Source organism: Scatophagus argus, chromosome 12 (assembly GCF_020382885.2).
Source record: "Scatophagus argus isolate fScaArg1 chromosome 12, fScaArg1.pri, whole genome shotgun sequence".
NCBI classification, from domain to species: domain Eukaryota; kingdom Metazoa; phylum Chordata; class Actinopteri; family Scatophagidae; genus Scatophagus; species Scatophagus argus.
The window spans coordinates 15,504,038-15,527,337 of NC_058504.1; the positions used below are offsets into that span (position 1 = coordinate 15,504,038).

The 23,300-nt window shown below is 40.1% G+C and overlaps 1 protein-coding gene across 4 annotated transcripts in view; it reads left to right on the plus strand.

Annotated features, from left to right (window-relative positions):
• Nucleotides 1–23,300, plus strand: part of gria3b (glutamate receptor, ionotropic, AMPA 3b) — a 79,510-nt gene that overhangs the window by 37,666 nt on the left and 18,544 nt on the right. For all 4 annotated transcript variants that reach the window (XR_006844899.1, XM_046406395.1, XM_046406394.1 and 1 more), the window contains exons 4-10: nt 3,083–3,270; nt 14,708–14,761; nt 15,732–15,893; nt 16,604–16,771; nt 17,163–17,267; nt 19,216–19,320; nt 21,083–21,289. Coding sequence is in view for 3 of the 4 variants with exons in the window: in XM_046406395.1 (XP_046262351.1) it covers nt 3,083–3,270; nt 14,708–14,761; nt 15,732–15,893; nt 16,604–16,771; nt 17,163–17,267; nt 19,216–19,320; nt 21,083–21,289 (989 nt within the window). In the remaining variant the exon portion in view is untranslated. The remainder of the gene's footprint in view (nt 1–3,082; nt 3,271–14,707; nt 14,762–15,731; nt 15,894–16,603; nt 16,772–17,162; nt 17,268–19,215; nt 19,321–21,082; nt 21,290–23,300) is intronic.

The following is a 23,300-nucleotide window of genomic DNA, read 5'->3' on the forward strand; positions in this document are numbered from 1 at the left end:
CCCGTTGCATGTTTCTGTGTATGCAGTACCGTATGTGACTGGCAGCAGCGAGCATTACACCATGTTAAAAACTTCCCTTGTCTCAGTGATTAGCCTTGAGGAGCACGATCAGCAGAAGTCGCTGCACGACGCTGCAGCTTCTGAGTCTGTGCAGCAGGGATTTATAGGTGGTGATAAGGAAGTCTTGTTGTTGTCTTTCATAATTTATGTAGTTTGACTGTTTTACATTTTTAGATGCAACGCCGCAACGGGGCTGCTGAAGGCGCAGAGGTGAATGGAATTTACAGCTTTTCAGCATGTTAGAAATAAATATCGCTAGAAAAAGGCATTTATGAGGGTCTCCGATGTTGTGTAGAAGGTTGAATTCATTGATTGGCTGAAGCTGAAATGGACCATGGTCCAAGGAAGATGTTAATATTTATAGAAAAGCACAGGATAACAAAATCGTGTTATTTTTAGTCGAAATGAAAAAAGGAGTCATCAGTCTTGTTGATGCTGTCAGATTAAGTTGCACTCAAAGTATTTTGTTCATTTTTGAATTATAAATCACTAAATATAAACTTTTCTGCTGACTGTACTCAAAAAACCCGGAGCAAAAGTCCATTTCTGAGCAAACTATTTACCATCGGCGCCAGATTCCATCTCTTAATTTCCATACAAATGTAAAACTAGGCAGGCATGGAATCTTCTGTGCATCTTAAATAAATCCAATTGTTCCAACACAGTTCAGGGTTTGCCAGAGGCAGGAGGAGATGAGCTCTGCACAAATCAGCAATTTCAAAATAAAAGCCTTGTGTGATTCTAATCTGATTGACAGGACACTGTTGCCATCAAATGAGAGTTAACATAATTCATGTTTTTCTTGCACATCAGACCTTAGAAATGGAAATTGGAAATGCACAGATGCTCATATATATGAAGTCCAAATCCCTTGAGTATTGCCCTGTGAGCACTTCTATCTTCTATTACCATTTAAAATTCTGAGACATGTTATTGTGTCTTTCAAGCAGCACAGAAATCAGTGATTGTATTGATACTTGCAGCCTCGAAACAAATAATCACCCAATCATTTTAACCCATATGCATGACATGTCGAACACTCAATGTGATTACCTTGTCTTAAGTGGTTCATTGGCATTTTTACCTATACCAGCTGTATTCTTTGACAGATTCAAAACCAGCAGAGACCGCTTTGACCCAGTTAATCTGCATGACATCTCTTAATGTGAGAAGCTTTTATTGCTGGGAAGACTGCCATGCTATCCAGCTGGTTTGTGGTTGGTGAGGTTCTGAGCATATGCCTGAGGAAGATGAATAATGTATTCATGTTATTCAAACCTTCATTCTGTAACTTTTGCTTTAGGTAGGGGAAATGTAAGGAAGTATAGTAGATGAGAGGCTTCCTCTGCTGTGCTCATGTAAAGATGATGGTACTTCAGAAAAGCTTCAGAGGAATTTGTTGCTTTTGTCCAGGTTTACTGTCATATTCTTATTTTCACATGGTTTTTCACTTCTCATGTGCAAGTGTTGGTACTTTTCAACAGCTCTGCAACCCAGAAGCCACAAAGGGACTATATGTGTGCCTCTGCATGCCCTCAACATGTCATCTGAACACAGTAGGGTGCCACAAGTTACAATCATAAACTATAGGCTGAACTCCTCGGGGATGTGACCCAATGACCTTGAGGTCCGGCAGGCTGATGTCTGCAGGCAGTATGCCGCTGTTCCTTTGGACAAATGACATACTGTGCATTGGTCTCTGTTACTCGCTGTGCTGCCCACCAAAAGACCATCTGCTGGAGTGCAGAGATGCAGGGTGCAGCAGTCTCAGGAGCATTTACAGATTGAGAAAAAGGCTGCTTGACCATTCAGATGGAATGGAAAAGAAGAGAAATGCAAAAGCAGAGAAATGAAAAGAGTCACAAGGTACTTTTCTTGTGATAGCCGTTGTTGTTTCTTTGGTCTCTGTGCTGGCTTTGTTGGCTGTCTGCAGCCGGTTCATAGAGATAACGTTGTATGGAGAAATGGCTCTCAGTATATATATATATATATACATATATATATATATATATATATATATATATATATGACAAATATTTTTTCTTTGCCCACTGCTGTCAGACTGTCGGACAATTTGCATAATACCCAATCACATGCAACGATATTAATCGTCACATAAAATCTGCACGTCTGAACGCTTGCCAGAATTTGCTGTTGCTGTGACTTTCTTTCTTTCCCATTTTTGTATCAGTTATAACCACAGGACGTGTGATGAAAAATGAACAGCGATATGGAATAAGAAGCTTATTGTACATGCAGTTTGCAATTGCATTGTCCATGGCTTAATGAAACACCAGCAGTGTGCTTGATTTTTATTAATAACCTTCATGTTCATTCCTCGCCTGTTGTACATGGGAGAAGAGTTAAACCATTTTTATGTGCAATTTATCCCACCAGAAATAGGACTACATTATTCATTCTATGATATGTGATTTGACCATAGTGTTTCTGAGTGCTCTGTTAAATGAAAATATTTCACATGTGAATTAATCATTAGAAGGGCTCATTCTCCATTCTTCTGGTAGTATAATGATCTCTTTTTACCACTGGACTGGATGAATCTTTCATTGTCTTTACCTTTAAATGAGTTGGCACAATCCTCCAAGGAGACATGGGCTGTGATGTGTTGCACCGTCCTGTCAAAGTTAACATGTGGCTCAGCTAAATGCCATAATTTAATTGATGCCAAGCGCAATAACGTCACCCACTGATCTTTTAATAATATGGAGATACGATTCATGTCCTTTCACTTCATTATGATATTGCCTTTTCAATATGCAAATGTAAATTCACACACACTTACACACTGGCACACAAAGTCTAGACTCTGGACAATATTTTAGTGGGCCTGGAGACTTTGGAATGCTATTTTAGATTGTAATGAGATGGCCTTTAACCTTTGGATTCACGCTAAAACCTCTCTAGAATAAATTAGTAGCCACTCAGTTCTTGCACAACTGTGCCAGTCTCTTTTGTATCTAATCCTCTGGGTCCCTCTTCCTCTCCGTCTCCCTCTCTCTAGGTTTCTCCATACTGCAGGCCATCATGGAGGCAGCAGTAGCTAACAACTGGCAGGTGACCGCTCGCTCTGTTAGCAGCACAACAGATGCAGCAGAGTTCAAGCGGATCATTGAAGAGATGGACAGGAGGCAGGAGAAGCGCTATGTGATTGACTGTGAGGTGGAAAGGATCAACACCATATTGGAACAGGTGAGTTTCAGCCTCACTGACTCAGCGCCTGCACATTACATAACCAAACTCCTACGCTGTCTATGCAGCACTGTTGTTGCTTCCTCATTGAGTCACATAATGGCCAAGCAGATTACATTTACAAAACTATTAGTATTAAAGAGTAACTCCACCAATTTTACATACCATTTAGTAGACATAATGAATACAGTGAAAACAGTTGCAGCATACCTTTTCTGAAATAATAATTTAAAAAAAAAACTTAACAAAGCATAAAATAATAACAATAACTGGGAGGATGGAGTATTAGGATGTGAAGCATCAAGCATCCTCATGAGTTGCATTAGAAGGGAAGGGTAGTTGTGACTAAAAGTCAATATGACCATTGTTTTAAAGCTTCTTTAATCAACAATTTAAGTATCTACAGAGGATTGGGTGACTGCATATATAGTGTTATAGTATCAGCATCTTTTGACTCACTGTTCTGATTTTAGAGCCTGTAGGTTTAGTATTTTGTCTCATTCTCACAGCTCTCATTAGTGTTGAAAAAAGAAGGAGGGACTGTTCTGTAAAAATAAATTTTTTACTTTAAATTCATTTAAATTTTAGTACTCATTTTATTCTATTTTAGTGTAATTTTAGTGTATTTATCAGTGCTCTTAACGGAAGCACAGTTGACGCAGTGGGCTGAACCCCCGATGCAGAGTCACAAGGAGAGGCAGGAGCCCAAAATAATAGTCTCAAAATAATATAACAAAAACTCAAAATCTCACAATTACTGTGGCAAAGGAACAAGAACACTGTGGCGATGAAAAACCTGGCATGACGACAAAGCATAGCATGGAAGCAAAAGAAAAGCACAAATACAACTAACTGACAAAAAGTGACGAAGAAGACTAGGACTAAATAGACAAGATAACAAGACACAGGTGAAACACATTAGAGAGGAGAAAGCAATCAAAATAACCCAAAGTAAAGATACATGAAACAGAGACACACAAGGGAAGTGACACTTTCAAAATAAAACAGGACATTAAAAACCTGGAACATAACTCATGGAAACAAATACACATGACAACATGAAACATGACATGTGGAGCAAAACCAAAAAACAAGACACAACCAAGACTAACACGGTGTGACAGCTCTTAATTATTAGCTTATTATTTCATAGTCTGTCTTGCAGTGAATTACTGATTGGTGGATGTGTGAAACACAATTGAGTTTTTATGTGGTGCATAAAAATGACAAATAAAGGAATCTCAATCTGAAGAAAGCTGTCAAACCTGACCATGCGCTACCAGTCCTACAACGGTCTACACACTCACAAAACATAGTGGAGCATAGTGGAGTTTCTCCCCCTCAGACAGACGTAGACACCAAAACAGACCTAAAAGAAGTGTTAAACACAGGATTAAGATTGACTGAATCACAACTTTAAAATGACACTAATGTTTCGCCATGGCTACTAGACATGTAAATGCCACTGTGCATATCAATTGTTTAAAGTGATAATGTCAAAAAAAAATCAAAAATAAATGCATATTTACACTTTTCTAATTTGAATCCCCTAACTTGAAGTTTCTGGTGGGGCCTTTCAATTTAGGGAATTATTCAGTCTATTGTAGTGTCTGTTGATATGCTGTCTACTAAGATCTTTTGTAAAAAATTTGCACTACTGCTTGCCTCGTGTGTGGATTTTTACAAGCAGCTAATTTTGAAAACAAACTGATTTGCTTTTTCCTGATACAAGTTGAATTTTGGGAAGCCCATTAAAAGTTTTTACAGTGTGTTAAGTTGAAAGTTAGGCACAGCAGTAACACGGCTTGTTTGAGGAGCTCAGGTTCGAGTTGTTTGGTTGGAGTCTGAGGCCAGCTTGTTTCAAAATCAGTGTGTGTTTAAGCTGCCTGAGAGATTGAGGTTGAGAGGTCTGAGCGTGAGCATCCATTTGGAGAGACCACTGATGATGCATCCTTTTTAATCCTCTTCTAACAACCCCAAACCCCTCCATTCCTCTATCATGTCCACTGCCTGAGGAGGAAATGAAAGGTCCACCAGTCCTTGTAGTAGGGGAAACACAATTACCATGAATAGATGAGTGGCTATTATGCCATGCATCTCCTGTGTTCGCCTACCCTGCTCCACTCTACACCCCACTGCTTGCTGCTGCCTGCTTATAAGGCAATCAGCTCCCGAACTGGATTCTGCTCGTTAACATTCATTTAGATATTGGCTTCTCTCTGCCTCACAATATCCCCTGAACGACTGTTAGTTTCACTTGTTTTTTTTTATGAATCTAATGTGATCCCAGAGTCATAGTTTAAAACAGAATGGCTTTTAGTATTAATTTGCTGTGTCTAATTTAATTGTTGTGCTGTAAATTTCCTTCCGCTCCAATCCTGGGCCTATACTGAAATCTGTTTCCTTTTTGTGAGATAAATATGCACCAGCTTTTAAGAAAAGCTTAGAATATTCATTACAAATCACGTGAGGCATATTAATGGTTTTCGTAGTTTAATGGCTCTTCCCCCGTTTTCCCCCTTGCAAACAATAATACAGATGCAGGGCAATAATCTGTTTTTTGTTCTCCTCTTTCTGTCTTTGTTCCCATTAATGAATTATCTCTTTTTCTTCTAGAGGGAGCTCTTTTCCCTTCCTCCTTTTCCGTCTGTCATCAACGTACATTTTTCTGTCTAAACTTAGTGCAAAAGGGGGGAAATAAAGGGTTTTTTTGGAGCTAAATGAAATAATCTGGCTGGCCCTGCCAATATGAATGAGTCACAGGCATTCAGAGAAGCTGCTTGATTTAACTCTGCAGCCGCACCCCTACTGGTCCATACCATTTTGAATTGAAACAACGATGGATTGTCACCCATGAGGGCAATCACACCAAAAATGGCACCCACTGTCAGTAATGAGGATACCTGCTGCTTCTACCTGCTGTTGTAGTTCTATTAACCAGTGATTGTAGACAGATTTTCATCTCTGGAGGACAGAAGCGAGATTTTGAACAAAACTTATGTGCCGAAGCCAGTGTCTGCCTGTCGCAATGTCAAAATGTCGCTTCAGTCTGTCAAGGTCACTGCTGTTGAGAGAGGATCATGAGGCAGGATGGATCTGATTGCTGGGGGAAATGGGAATCAGCTCAGTGGCTTAGTTTTACAATTTCATTCGGAGTAATCCCACCACAGAATGAAAGTCTTTATACCAGGCCTTGAACTTCATTGAGTGGAGAGTTATCCGAAATAGGCAAGGCAAGTGTTGAGCCTCTACGATTGGGTATAATCGTGGCACACACAATCCACAACCCTGCATGCTGCTCCTCGTTGGCACCTATTTTGATCCAATCAATGCTTCGGTCCTGCTGGGCCATTTTTGCTCTACTGATTTGAATAAGGCTCCTAAAGGGTTAAAGAGACACCCAGTCCAAGTAAATTGAATACTGTAAAAAATTTAAATCAAACTTTAAATTTGGATTTTTTTTTCAGTTATATGTCATTCATATTCCGTATTGGTTCAGTGGCTTTCCGCTCACGATTTTTTACTGACCAACATTTTTTTGGCTTTCTTTGACTTCCCCTGAGCATATGAAAAATTTTCATTCAAAACATATGAACTAAAAAAAAATAACTGCTGCTTACATGTTGGTCCATGAATAATGGAAATAGTTTTATTTAAGTATATCTTGCCTACTTATGTATATGACATGCGTGCAGCATTTTTACACTGTTGTGTTGTGCTTTTATGTAGGTAAGAGTACTTCCTTTACCACTATGTGTATTGTAACTGGGGGTTGAATTAATATTTTTTAGATTGATTTTTCTGATGATTATTTATTTATTTTTGATACACTGGCAAAATGAGAGCTCTAGGTGGAGTCTTCAGAGGTATATTTGTCTGACCAGGAAAAGCAGAAAATACTCACATTTCAAAGCTTTAAGTTTCCATAATGTTCCAGCTGAGTGATAAGGTCTTACAAAAATTCTGGGCAGTGTTTGTTTTCTGACCAGTTTTAGCTATTTCACATGTGAGATTTCTTCATTTGTGTGTTTCTGTTTGTGCTGTGTCCCATTGAAGTGGGCGGGGCTTGGCTGGAAAAAAAGATGATGACATGCAACTCTGTGCACCAATCGGAGTTTAGTAACATCTGACTCAAAATCTGATGACATTTTTGTGTTGTTTGCTTCCACACGGTTCTGATAAGAGGTTTAACTATTAGTAAATAATTACTTTGAGTGTTGCTTATTTAGCAATAAATTTAAGAATTAAGAAATACCTAAAATTTGAAACCAAGTTTCCAAAGATTATAAGAAACATAAACCCATAAATATTTGTTTTTTAAAATATTTATTTTTTGCTTAATTAAGAGTGGATTTAGAATACTGAAACACTTTTTTGACTGTCAAAATTTTTTTTTTTTTTTATTTCTGTCAAATAGTTGACTAATTGTTTCAGCTATTTTTCCTAACTGCTCAGATGTGAGACAACAATTCCTTTAGAGAGACAAGGACTCATCATACACACACAAAAACACTAGGTGTACCCTGTGTTCAGTCGTATCCCCCCTCAGCTCAGTGTCACTTTTATTAGCTTTTTTATCACTTGACATGTAGAAAGACACAAAGAAGAGAATTTGCATACTGCTGCATCAAGTATAGCTGTGTTTGCTCGTATAAGAGCAGAGTGAGTCTCCAAACAAATTATTTTTCAGGTACTGAGACGAATGCCACACCCGGGCTATTATCATTTTATGCTGTAACAACCACTCAGGATTTATCACCCATAGGGACTTTTTCATCAATACACAGCACTGCAGATAAATTTACCCAATGGCAATCCTTCCCTTATGACAAAAATGAGAGAGCCTCTCTGAATCCCATCCAATCAACATGTTTGATTGACCCATCGAGGTTTATGATATTATCTGCTGAGAAAAATGTTTGCGCTATTAAAGAAGGGCAGTAAGAATAAGAACTGTGATTGAGAATAATAGAATCATCTCTGTATTGTAGCATAATGATGCTTTTTGAGCATGTGTATGCCAGTGAGTGTATCTGAATATCCTTGCATGTGTGTTTGACTGAGTATATGCTTATGCCTAATCTGATCCATCTGTGAGATTGCACATATAGCATCATATTTCCTATGCTCCTTTCTGACCCTCTTCCCTCCTGTGATTTTCACGCTGGATTCTGCTTGGAGGCAACAACCTGCTCATCACTATTGTAAAGGGGAGGCAAACAAAAAAAAAGAATTAAAGAATGGTGTCTGGGACAGGCCCAGGGCACACAAGCTGTTCAAAGACAGGCAGGCAGTGAGCACTCTGCCAGTGACAAAGCTGCATTTTCATGCAAGGGAGGAAAAAAACAATAAGAAGTGAAAAGGAATCACAGAAAGAGAAAAACAACCAAAGGTACATCTGGGGATTTGTTAGAACAACATTCTGCTGCCTGTGGAGGCATGAAGGGTGGCCATATTGCCTCCCCACAGTGAATTGGAGATTCTCCATGTCCCTCTTTCTGCTCTTGAATGAAGAACTCGAAGGAAGTCCACAGTTGGATATATTCTCGAATGTGAAATCTTTGCAATATATGAAATTCAAGAAAGAGAAAGAAATTTGATGATGGGAGATAAAAAGTCACAGGAGAGAAAGAAAATGGGCAATAGGTTGCCAGCAGCTGATAGAAAGTGTAAATACGAGGTCATCAACAATCAATATTGTTGACGACACAGTGAAAAAAGGGAACAGTGTCAGCAGTCTGTAAACCAGGGGATGATATTTGTATACTCATATAACATATTGGCAAACACATGTAAGCAGAAGTATTACAAACTGAAATGATATCTGAAAAATGTACTCTGGCACTCTTTGCTTTGACAACACAAAATCTGCCACATAAAACCCCTCTCACGTATTCTGACCTCTGTGTTCTAGTAACACTACCTGAGATGTCTTTTAATTTGTTCTGAAAGATAGAGGAGGAAAAAGACATGAAGGTGAGTTAACGTCTCTACTGATATGAAAAATTATGCTTATTGTCTCTTGGTGTCTGTGAAGCAAGGCTGTGACAGAATTCTAGCCAAACCGTTCCTGCTTGATGCAAAGCCTTAGGTTGGGTCATCCTCACAAATCCCTGGCACCAGTGGCTGTTGAGGGCCGTTTCTTAAGTGTGATTATAGAATTAAATGGGATTAAAGTTTTATCGTTAAAAAGAATGTGACCTGCTGAATGAGAGACTGAGACCGGTGTGTTAAAAGTGCATCAAGAATACAGATTTATAATACTACAGTCTCCAAACCGCAAGATTTATTTTCTTTATCAATCAAGTAAAATTACCCTGATCATTTTCAGTCAAAGTAGAGTAGGAAATCTTACTGTTCCTAAGCCACATTTTGGCACAAAATCATGAGAGCGTCTCAGCTGCAGTGTCAGTGACTCCTTCCTGCCAAGGTATCAAGTCTCACATTGTTCTCGGTTCTCAGGGCAATCACAGACATAATCATCCGAATATGAGTGAGGTGGCTCTAAAATGTTCTGTATTTGAGTGAAGGCCAACAGTAGATGGCCCTGATATCTTCAGAGGTGTAAATCGGGACTGCCAAGAAAAGCTTCTCGGCCTCAGCCACTACTGGCTGTTAATTAGGAAAAGCTCCACTAAGAGTACTTCTACCAAGGCCGTCGAGGCAGAAATGGAGAGTGAAGAAGAGGAAAGTCCTTTTTTATCAAAGCATATACCTAAAATTCACTCTTCTGTTCCACCCTGTGTGAAGTGCTGCACTTTGCCATCTCTGCACCCTCTACATTATTATATGTAGCGGTTCATGCGGCTTATTATTATCATATTATGAAAATATGATCTGTTATTTGTTATTTGGTGTTTGAACCATAATGCAATAGCACCTTGCTTAAAACATAAAATTTCCTGGCATTGCAGCTGCGACTTTGCTCCCACAAAATTAAGATTGGGATCAGTTTGCAGCTTTTTATATTTTTACATCTTCTAATACTATATCAACATTTATTCCGAGGTAATCCTTCACTGAACTCCCAAAGGGGAAATGTCAGTACTCTGTGATTGAGCCAACTATACGTTTGGTTGTACACTTGACCAAAGCTGGTTTGTAGAAGAGAAAACAGCTAGGCTTACTTAATGAGCATGTTATTTTACTTCTCTCAGTATTGTAGCTAGACATCAATATCTCAATCACCTTAATCAGAATGCCTGGAACAGCGGCTTGTTCTGTTAGTCTGTGAAATTATTACATTAGCTGACGTACCTCAGCATAGCTCATCGGGCAAAGGGTCAACTGAAAAATGTCAACAGGATTAATTTAGATTATATCTTCAGCTCTGACTTCCAGGCAGGTAGTAACTTGTCTCTAAACATGATCTCCAGTAGTCTATGGGTCTGACTTTCTACACACAGATGAGTTTTCAGGTTGAAGCTGACCTCAAGCAAAATACTGATTCCTGGTCTCTCTGGTTTGATCAGTTGGCATTTTGAGGTAATCGACTGGCCGATGCCTGCACTCACAAGGTCGATAAACAACAGTATAGAGACACCTGCAGACTGCCTCGTTTGCTGTGGAACGATGTTAGCGCTCCCCGTTGGGAGTTTTTTAGAAGATGTTGAAAAAGTTTATATATTTTTATATTTTTAAATATTTCTGCAGTCACCATTGTCTTAACTGACAACAAATCTAATCTAAAACCATTACTGGCTAGTATTAAATATGTGGTATTGACATATAATATCAAGAATCAAGAGTCTTTATTGTCATTATGCGAACATAACGAAATTTTGTAGAGATTCTCGGCTTAAAGGCACACGTATAAATATCACAAATACTTAAAATGAACACTTAAGAAAAATAAAATATATAAAACACAAGGCAAAATAGATAAAGTATTATAACATATATATTATTTATACATTTATAGACACTTACTGGCTAAGATAACTAGCATGTTAGATTGTAATGTGCATGGATTAATGCAGTTATACATGACGATATTATATGTATGTTCATTGGCATCAACCAGTGAAAAACCCATACTGGTCGACCACTATTTTTGATCCTTATGATTTTTGTAACTTCCTAATAATGAAAAATCATTTCATGTCTAATATCAATTCTTATATTATGTTATTATTATTATTTATTCTTATTATTATCTTCTGGCACTGACTAGCTGTACAGTTTTCACAGAATTGCTTATTAATGTCGCTCATGGATGGAACAATGAGATCTCACAAACAAGGATTGATGATCCCCCCCTAAACAATAATTATATCTCTATAGTTATGTCATGCCAGTTAGTGCTGAAATTATTATCTGAGTAATGGATTGCTAAATAATCATTGACAATTTTGATAAGCAATTCAACATTTAGGTCAATTATTAAGGAAAAATAATAAACATTTATTGTTTCTAGATTCTCCAACATGGCCTCGCTGTTCTTTCTGTTTGTATCTTTGTAAATGTTATATGTTTGGGGTGTTGCACAAAACAAGCTTGAAAAACATCACCTTAGGCTTTAAAAATTGTGAAGGTCACTGTATTAAAAGTCTTAACATTACAATATAACAATGTGCCCTCGCAGTGTGGCTAGAAGGCCTTGTGTTCTTTCGGTTGTCAGACTGAAGGAAGAGGCTAAAAGTAACTGCATCATTATTTGCTCGGTGTACCTCAGCAAATGGTATTTTATTTACAAACTCTGGGGAACCTATCATTTTCAGTCCGCCTGTCCCTGTGCTGTGGCCAACTCTGCAGTGGAAAGGTCAAACCTGGAGGAAAATGGTCTGGCGTTTACTGAAAATGTGTAGCTGTAGTTATACATAGTTGTCTCTCTGTCTGGTAGGGCTGAGGCATGCCAAGTCTGGATGAGGGTGAAGTCAAGGTCATCCTAGTCGTCTGTCCTAATCAGGCTAAACAGAAAACTCCAGTCTGAAAAATGCTGGCTCTCCTTCACCAGCAGAACAAAAGGCGATGGAGCCAGCTAGTGGATCAATGTGCCGAAGGGTGCAGCGTATGAAAAAAAAAGGAATTACTGCGTTGAAAGGGTGGCACACTAAACAAATTTCTTTTCTGTGTCACTCTGGGAAACAGAACAAGTGCTTATCGGGCTTATGTTTGTATGTGGGTGTTCTAAAGGTAGTTGACAGCAGGAGAAATCAATTCAAGACAAAAAAAAAGGATGACAAAAATCCGAGGTGCAGAATAATCTGAGAGATTTTGCTATCCATTTTAAGCTGATAATTAGTCAGCCCCTTGTGGAAAATGTGAGGAATAGTTCAACAATTCTTTTCGGCAGTGATCAATTATCTACCGACACAATAAATAAACAAATAACATTTAACCTTTTTCAACGACCATTGGAGGATGGAGGGAAACTTTAGCCTTGACAGTAACATTTCTGCTTGATTAAATAAACAAGACACCAATGTTGATTTATGCGCTTTAGTTATTGGTAGGTGTATGTTTGAGCTATGAATAGAACCAGACGGGCTATTTCCAATCTTTATTCTGGACTATACAGACACCAGCTCTGTAAGCACCAATTTGTTTTCCTGTGTTCTAATTTGAGCAATTTCTCTTTCCGATAATAGTGATTTCTAAAAGAATTTAGAAGACAATAATTTCTTGTCAACACCCTCAAAAGACGATTATCGCCATCTGCTGTATGTGAGGGTCTTGCGAACAGTCAGCAGTGCATCACAGCTGGTAACGATCAAACGTGTCTCTCTCGACTGGATTCGGGTCTTGCCCTCTTCCTAATTAAAAAGGCTAAGGAGAGAGGTTGGTGCTATCTGGCTGGAGGTTCTGTGTATCTCTGTGTTATCAGAGTCTTGCTGTTCTCTAACCCGAGGTTGCCGCTTGTAGCCGTTGCCAGGCTGGGTGTGAGCTGTAAGCTGCAGGCGGGGGGTGAGACTTTTCTCTGCCCAGCTCCAGGGCAGGTGTGAGAAAGCTTACAGCCAGAGTCAAGGTTAGTACACGGTGAAGGAGTGTCAAGCTGTGGGGTTTGTCCAAGAAAATGCAGCAGGGCTAAAAGTCTGAAAGTCAGACTTGTGAACGATTGCACTGAGAGAAGCTGTAATCCATCCAGCTCTGATATCACTGCGGTAGAATTGTTGCAGAGATCTCTTCTCATAGTTTTCTGTCACTTAGACTGATGGATTATAAAAGCAACTTCTGCTATTTCTGCATTCTAACCAGATCATTCCTTTTTGTTTCTTTTTCACTCTCTTGATTTGTTCCCCTCCGTCTGATGTCCTACAGTGTTGGAACTTTAAAGCCTTAATGGTGGGGAAGCTGTCAGAGAAAACTTGATGGTGTGGGTGAAATGCTTTGTGTATTTGTGCTACCGTCAAACAAAACCACCAGCAACCTCCCCTCCCTTCGGCGGGCAACCTTCAGAAGTCCATAAAAGAAGGAGAGAAGGGCTTTATTTAATTTGGGAGAGTGCTCAGTCCAGTCCAGGGTGACTGTTAGATTGTTTGGTGCTACTGTATATAAGTCCAACAAGGTCAGTTGAAGTTCACCATGGCAACATTAAAAGCTGTAATTGCAGTTGAAATGGGTGAGAATGTTCTTCAAAGATTTTTTGGAGCCTGAGATATTAAGATATAAGTTTGCATTTTCACCACACCAGCTCAGAGGAGATGTCGTCAGTGAATAGTAACAAATATTCAAAGCCCCCGGCCTAACACTCACACACACACACACACACACACACAGATGATAAACTGACAGTTTGTTTTTGTGACAGAGCCAGAACGTGCAAACATGCTGATTTTGATGTAAACTTGTGTTGCTGCGTTTGTTAAATGCAGATGAAAACTGAGATTTGTTGACAGGTTTTTGCATGGCCTTCTGCCGCTCCTACACGGCAGACTGCAAACACATAAATAACAGACCTTACAATCTTGTCCATGTAATGCTCAAGAAAAGCCAGGGCAATTTAGAGTTTCACTATTTAAATGATCTGCAGACAAAATGATGAAGAAAATCTAGATTAAAAGCATATGGTTTGTACCACAGTGATGGAATGGCTTAGAAAACCACTTACTATTTTCAGATAGGCTGCGTGGGTTGAAACATGCTGTTATGCTCAGAAGGTGTGATATTTTCAAAGCAGAGCAAGATCTACATCTTACTTTCTCACTGTATGGTCCTTTGAAATATTTTTCCTTCTTTCTACCTTCTGTCCAACAGTTGCTGAGGACTTATAGCTCTGCACCATTAATGACTTCAAAGTGAGCAGAACATTCAAGGATGTTCCGAGTTGTTCCTGTTCTCTCTCATTATCAGCTCCTCCTTAATGAACACTTCCTCTAACTGCTCCCTCTCTGTTGTTGTTCCATAGGAACAGGACATTAATGGTTTTGCAGAAAAAGCTCCTGCTCTCAGCTCTCATTTCATGTGTGGTTTACTGTATCCATTTTTTTTTCCATAGGTAGTGACCCTGGGGAAGAACAGTCGTGGTTACCACTACATTCTGGCCAATCTTGTGAGTAATAACTGAGCCGTTCCCCTGGGAGGTAGTGGGACTCCCTTTTTGCTGCATGTGATGGAACAAAGCTTCAACCATGAGCGCAAACGTGCATGCAAAATAAGTGCATTATAGACTTTTCTATGAACGCAGACTAGAAAAACACACCTTTGTTTTGTTTTGTTTTTTCCTTTTATAGTTTTCATGCCTTATCAATCACAATCTGGCAGTCAGACCCCTTTCCATATTAACCTATGAATTAACGTCCTAAGCAATAAATAAACAGCATTTAACCTGTTTAACCATATTTGGAGGGCAGCCATCGCTTCCTCCGAGTCTGGGGAGGGAAATATTCATTTAGCCTTGATATTAGCATGAAGTTTTCCAGTGGAGGCCAGTCCTGCTCTTACTTGCAGATTCCCTGCTGCTTTTTCCTTGACTTTAGAAGGTGTGATTATGCAGTCCGACACATGCCCATGCACGCCATGACACAATGCTGCATTTTAAGAAACAACATTTTACCATAAAAAGAAATAACTCCATGTCATGGCTCTAGGGTGAATTTTAAAAGCAAATAGAGCAGCAGAGGTTTTTGAAATGCATTAAAAAATGTTAAGTTTTTACATGGCAAAGCAATCTGAATGAAAGTAGTGCACCTGATTCAAGTAAAATATTTAGTCTTCTGCATGATCTGACACAAACTCTAAAGGGTCTACAGGCAGGTTGTTTATCTGTAAGCTAATTCAGGTTAGGCCACAAAATGTGAAGAGAAACATTTGCCTCAGTGTAATAGCAAACACATGCTGCTTTCTCACGCAGAGTTCATAACCGCACCTTGCACACCGTACCTTCCTCACTGCTGGAATTACTGCTAATATTTTGTGTTGTTCGCCCTGTGTTATATATACACATTCATACATACATATCAAGAAAAACAAGTGGTGTGAGTCTTCTCCTCCTCTGTCTGTTTCCCCATGTCTCATCTCAGGGTTTTTCTAATGTGAGCTTGGACAAAGTCTTCGCCGGTGGAGCCAATATTTCAGGGTTTCAGATAGTCAACCCTGAGAACCCGATTGTGCAGCAGTTTATGCAGCGGTGGGAGCGGCTAGATGAAAGAGAATTCCCAGAAGCCCGAAACACTCCTCTGAAGGTACTCTGCTTGCAAGGCCTTTCATTGCGCATTCAGAATACAGCAGCTCTGCCTTCTGAAGTGCTCTCTATTGTCTCCTCTCATCCTCTGTTTGCCTTTGTCATTCCCTCTTTCTCCCACCCTTTACTTCCTCCTTTTCTGCTTTGCATTCCTGCCAGCAATCAATATATTGATAGACGGTGCAAGGCAAGGTTATATTACAGCTTCAATTTACATCTAATTAAACAATGATCAGGAGAGGAATGGATTTTGAATGGCATTTAATTAGATTTTGTCATGGTGCAGTGGTCCACAAACAAGTGGCTCAACCCTCAGTGGTGAAAAGGTCAAGGCAAAGTTGGAGGGGAAGTACATGGGAGATAAAATCACACGTTTATGTCCTATTTTCTCCCCAGTGCTGCACTAAAAGTTTTGAGAAAGGCCCTGGCCGTGAGACAAGTCTTGGCTTTTCTAATCAAATCTGTCTAATCAAACTATTTTTATCCTAAGCGAGGCAGCAGAGCTTACAACCATCCCACCCACACTAGCCTGACCTGACCTGACTATGAACCACATCTAATGCAAAAAGAATCATATCATAAGTTATTTTGTCCTGAAAAGAACAAAAAAGTAATATCCCTGCATATCGATTTATCTCCTGCCTCTCACTATGTGTTCCTGTCTCACTATATATTCTGCTGTTTGTTTTTTTTTCTTTTGATTTTGCTCAGTACACTTCAGCTCTGACCCATGATGCCATCCTGGTGATAGCAGAGGCCTTCAGGTATCTGCGGCGGCAACGTGTGGATGTCTCTCGCCGGGGCAGCGCTGGAGACTGTCTGGCTAATCCTGCTGTACCTTGGAGCCAAGGCATCGACATTGAAAGAGCTCTCAAAACGGTAGGGGGGGTGAAGAGAGAGAGAGAGAGAGAGAGAAGAGAAAGTGGCAAGCTGATAGCTAAAGAAAAGGCTAGAAAAAGTGAAGCAAAGATAGCAAGTGAGAGTGTGATAAAGATGGAAAGTGACAGAGAGAAGGGGAGAGAGTGCAGAGCCGTTCTCCTCCCTCTGCCCCCAGATATCTCTGCACAGAGCTCACTCAAATCCAGGCCCTCATTACCATAAAACTACATCTTTTATTAAAGCGTATCCAGTTCATCATTTGATTAACAGACTGCATGCACTCCAGTAGCTCCATAGACACGGGCACCTTAATACCAGCTATATATGCAAAGTGACGGCTATTACACACGCCTCTGTGTCTGTCTGTATGTCTGTCTGGCCCTAATGGCAGGTCCAAGTACAGGGTATGACTGGGAACATCCAGTTTGACAACTACGGCCGCAGGACCAACTACACCATAGATGTTTACGAGATGAAAACTGGTGGCCCGAGAAAGGTAAGACGAAGCAGTGACCTCAGTCAGCTCTCATTTACCAACTGCCAAATCCAGACCTGATCAAAAATCCTGGTCTTTATCAAAACACAGCTGGCACACATCAAAGATTGGTTCATTGCCTGTCAAAAGTTGGAATTTGGCCAACGTGTGATTTTAAATGATTTACTGATTGTCTGTGGTAAAGAGCAAAATACAGTGAATGTTGACCATATGTTTAGGCATGCCAAAATGTTGCCCTGAACTACTCTGAGAGAAATGCATGACTGTGTGAGAGCAGAAAATATTTTCAAACAGTCGTCTGACTCGATGAAGTACCGAGGGCTTTTGCGGTCATGTGGGACCAGCAGGGCTGACAGGACAGTGCAGAGAAATGCTTTCAGCCATTCTCTACCTCTGTTAGGTAGCAGTAGTGACGAGCCAGGCATCGCGAGCGCTACAAATTACACGCAGCCTGCAATCTGATAGCTGAAAGTGTCCCTTCAAATGGGAAAATGATATAAGGCTATTCACATGCCATGGGATAGTGCAGATATGATTTGACAGTAATTACCATTCAGATGGCCAATTACATTACAGGAATTTAACGAATTCCTGTGACTCTTTAATTCCCAATGGTACATTGACATTGTAACTGGTCCCATATGGTGACCTCTGATTTATTTCATAACCCCACCAAGTTCTAAGAGACAGCTGTAAATTACTTGTTAGCTGGATAAGAGTGGGCTCAGCTTGATATGACCTGTGATTATGCCGCCTGCCTCTCAGGCTTCTGAAGCCCACACTTCAATTAGTATCACACAGCCCTTGCACTCATCCACACACAGCTAACCAGAGCTGGAGAGAGAGCAGGGAGAGAGACAGAGAGAGAGAGCAAGAGAAGGGAGGTTGGGTGGGGCATAGATTGAGGGAACGAGGGAAGATGAGACGAGCTGCACAGTGGTTTGTCAGGACCTGGTGCCCCACCCACCCTGCTGATAGTTAGAGGTTAGTTAGTTAGTTAGAGGGTTCGCAATCGATGCATGGGCTGATAGCTGAACGACCTGCTCAGGGTGAGCTCAGGACTTTCCCTCTGTAGCAGTTCTCTATGATATGGCTCACAACGGTCTCCCTGCCATCCATCCCCTTCTCAAATATCACAAGAGAACAAACACTGAGAGCTTCCTTCAGTCAGAGTGCGTCCACTACATTCACAACTTAAACTACAGCTTGGAGCATCTGAAGTTTGAGAAGTTTCCTGATTTTTGGCGCCTCCACTTGGTGTTTAAAAACTCTGCACTGTTTTACACCTGTCTGGCCCAAGCATTTAAAGATCTGAGGCAAAAAAAAAAAATGCAGACCAGATGTTATGGAGGAAAGTCCTAGCCAGCAACAGTTAGAATATTGGCAGCGACACATGCAACACGTTTCATCATGAGCCAGAGCAGCCATTATTTCAGATGGGCAAACAAACATTTGACATTGGTTTGACTTAAGCATCTGTATAGCAGAATGCAGCACAACTGCAATGACAGGACTGTGCAGAAGAAATTGTGAAGCCACTGGAATATTATGCTAAATTATTAAACGTGTATGCAGTTCACAGGCCTGAATATCAATTATTTACCATAAAACCTGGGAAGCTGAAGGTGGGAGGGATTGAAGTTGTCTGTTTTGCACATTTGGCTATTTGAACCGATGTAGTTCATAAAAACCAATAGCAGATTTTCATGATACCTTTGATCATGACAGTAAATTCACGTTGAATATAGAAATATTAACCTGACTGCCATTTTAATATTCTACTCATTTGCAACTATTTTAGGGCAGAGGCAGCTGGCCTCTGGGAAATGCAGGACTGTTTTAATGAGCCCCAGTTCCCAGTAATACTTAGAAGCATCCTCGCTATATGCTCACTTACATATCGTCAGTGTGCTGGAATGCAACACTAACCTGTGTTTTCTTTTTGCAGATTGGGTACTGGAACGAGTACGCACGATTTGTAAATATTATGGACCCGCAGGTCTCCAACGACTCCTCAGTGGAAAATCGAACGATTGTGGTCACTACTATTATGGTACACTTTCTGTGCAGTTTTAAATGTTTCACGTATTCTGCCACTCAAGGTCATGGTGTTGATGCCAATGAGTGATACATTCTGTCCTGGGCGGGTAGAACCACATCTTTTTTGTGTTGCTTTCCATCCACTCACTACATGTTGAAACAGTCTGTCCGAGAAGGGGGAGTGTTTCAACTGTATCCGTGTGGGTGTCAAAGCATTTTGATTTTCCATACTTCAGTGGCCTGTCGTAGCAGTGACATCACAATAATGGTATAAATGATAATGGTTGACTCCATCAATTACAAAAAACATACAAACGCATACGTAAGTAGACCTGTCTTACCTCATCAAGTAAATGTTCAATGACAATCGGGATAGAATGGCCGAAGAATGACTAGAGGACAATACTGCAATGGTTTCCCCAGCTGGGCAAAGCAAAATAAACAGCATTGGAGGACGGATAAGTAGGTGTGGTATTTTCCTTGTTATCGTCTCTCCAATCTATTTTGTATTGATCCTACATGTGCTCCGTGTTGAAGTATAACTTCCAGTCAGTGTTTTAGGAAGGATAATTTTCTTGACATTCTCCCAGACCAAACTATGATAAACAAACAAAATACTTCAGATTTATTTATTCTCAAGTGTAATAACTCATAGTATCAATGTGAGGCATTTCAGTGTCAGGCTTATGGCATAGCTTCCTCTGAAAAGGAATTTACTGCCTGTATAATGGCGTTATAATACCTGATGCAGTACACCATTGTTTGCAAACAAGGATCTCTAGCATTTATACATAGTTAGATTTCATTTGTATTCCAAGGCCTGTGTCACTTAACAGCGAGAGGAAACATTTTTAACATCTCTTAACAGTCAGGAGGTAAACATGTGTTAATTGGAGGGAAACAGTCAAAGGATCCAAGGTGAGGGGATACATTCAGCACAGAACAAACAAACCATTGCTCTCTTACTTGCACTCTAATTGTGTTCGGCCATGATGACAATGTCTCCTGAGTAGTCTTATTGTCTGATAATGGCGATGCTCAGTAAGAGACAAGATGAGCTACACCAGAGTTTTGAAAAGGGGAGAAAAACTAGCACGCTGCTGCTCTCCTGATGTAATTATTTTCTTTAATTTGTATTTTATCTATTTATTTTTGCAATTTTTTGAATATTTGAATAGTTCTTTTTTGTTGGGGGTAGGAGGGGGGGTGTATGAAACACTTTTAAAGCCTTTAACTGCACATTGGTGAAATGTGCTTGAATATGTTGAGATACCATGAGCACTCTCTGATCCCTGTCCTGTCACTGGCATTTACTTATGAAACCCATTCCCATCCCCACCCACCTCTGAGCTGACCTACACCTCGCCTAAAGATGACTCACAGCCCTTTTAAGACTTAATTCTGGCCTATTTTCTTCTACAGAAATGTGAAAAATTTCCTTTCCCTTCCTTCCTATATTATGCCACAAAGTTGCACCTTTGGGCTCAAAATGGGTCGGGTGCATCAGGCTTGGTGTCTGCTGGCTGTCGCTGCTGTTATTAGTGTATATTTGTGCATTTGTGGGGCATCATCTATGTATGCATGACTGCATGAATGTTGTTATAGCATCTTATAATAATTTGAATCTATATGTGTGTGTGTGTGTGTATGTGTGTGTGTGTGTCTGTGTGTGTGTGTGCACGGGCAAATATGAATGCATGTATGCATATTCCTGTATAACTCAATCTGTGCTACGGCATGAGAGTGAATAAACCAGCGTGTGTTTGGATCAACAGGAAGCTCCTTATGTGATGTACAAGAAAAATTATATGCATCTGGATGGGAATGACAGATATGAAGGCTACTGCGTCGATTTAGCATCTGAGATTGCCAAACATGTTGGAATTAAGTACAAACTGTCTATAGTAATGGATGGGAAGTACGGAGCCCGAGACCCCGAGACCAAGACGTGGAACGGGATGGTGGGTGAACTGGTCTATGGGGTGAGTACTGGGAGCCTCGTTTTCGCTGATTACATGACAGTTTGCAAGGAACTTCAACATGAGAGGAGATCTCATTTTTCTGTCTTAAGGTTATCACCAACCCGTTGTGAACTCATCAGCTTTTGCCCAGTTCAAGGTCTAATGCTGTCTCAGGAAGCTTAGCTGTGAGTGAATTTGTCAAATGCAACCTCAAGCATCCAGGGGGTTGGTGATCATCTTGAGACGGAGAAAATGAAATCATTTCTCAGTGCTGTTCATTGCAATTAATCCTCTTTGCTTAGCCTAGAAAGCTGTTTCTCTCTTACAGCCGAAACAGAGGTAGGTACATGAAAACAATGAGTCCATATGGCAAACACACTGTAATCTCTTTGATGAATGAAAGATTGTATGCCTTTGAAGTGATTGTGTAATTATGTTCAATGTTTGATGTGTATGATGAATATGCCACATTGTAAATTCACAGCTGAGAAAATCTGCTTTAACATCAACAGCTAAATGGCGGTTTGCGGTTGGAAACAACAAGATCCATATGTGTTGTGCTCCATAAAGGTTGAACCGCTCACATGAGGGAAGGGTCATGCCGTGTTTTACATCTGACAGAGCGCTCGAGCTCTCACAGCACCTCAAGCATTCCAAAATTACCCCCCACCCACCTGCTTTTTCTCGCCTTTCTCCGAGGCCACAATAGTTGAACAGGGGCCAAATACAAAATGCATGAGGGTTAGCCTTCCTCATCTGTTCAATTTCCCAACTATCAGCTTGAAAGATTGCTTGGTGTGATGTGCTATCGCCATCAAATTATCTTTCAAATGGGAAAAGTCCACTCCCCGCAGATGGAAGGTAAAAAAAAAAAAGTACACCAATCACGTCACTGTCACCCCTATAATTGGGACTAATAGTTTTGTACATTTTGACCTTTTGACCAGTAAATTAATTTGATTTTAGTTGTCTTTTAAAGGTTAGGCCCGAGGCTGTTTTTTATTGCTTTGTTTCCCTCACCATTGATTGAGTGCTGCTTACGCCTGCACGAGGATTAAATGGTTATAGCCCCTCACAGTGTTGTGTTGACAGGGTAAAGAAAACAGACGTGTTTATTGGGTCTGTTCGTATTGCTCCTGGTTTGACCTTGTAAGAAACATTTTCTGCCTCATGCTGCTTCAGTACAATGTTTTCTCGATTTCAACATTAAAAGACAATACGGCACAATACAAAGAATCATCCTTCTTCTTTCGAAGACAAGCAATTGCTTAATTAATCACATACACACTAGCAGAAGTAACACTGTCTAACATGATTAATTATTTTCGTCCGCTTTTACAAAGAAACCCATTGTGATTTCTAAAAGGGAAGCACCACCTCCACCATGGATGTGTTTTGATAAGATCATGTGATTGAAGCAGCAGAGCAAAAGAGGAAATAAAGACAAACAGCTTGGAAAATGAGAAAAATAAAGCTAATGCGAAAATGAGCTCGGTTTGGGAAATCCTGCCTACTGAATTACTTGTGACTTGCTGATTTTATGTGCACAGCAACCTCTTTGCTGGACCTTTTTGCAGTTTTAAAGGCATTTATTGACAAAGGTTACACTTGTTATGATTTTAATGTGCAGTTTTGATGTAAACAAAAACCGTCTCACAGCAAGAGCGTGAATTGTTTTAGGGAGTTAAACAACTGAAAAGTGTTCTGTTCTCCTTGAGTTGTTTAAAGAAGCATTTGGTCAAACATGACTCAAACACCCATCTGCCATTGTAGATTTTTATCCAAGCTGTCTCCCTGTAAGTCTTGCAGTGACCATGTGAGCTTTTTCTCCTTCTTGCCTCAGAATGTGACCATATTTCATGAATATGAATGATAAATTTTACAGTTTGACTCTCAGATGTATTAATGTGTAACATTGTGTAACATCCAAGGTCATAACACTACAAATGCCAGTCTGCTTTTCCATTGAGTGTGTTTGTGTGTGTGTGTGTGTGTTCAAGTGTCACAGCTGGTGGCTTATTTCTAATAATCT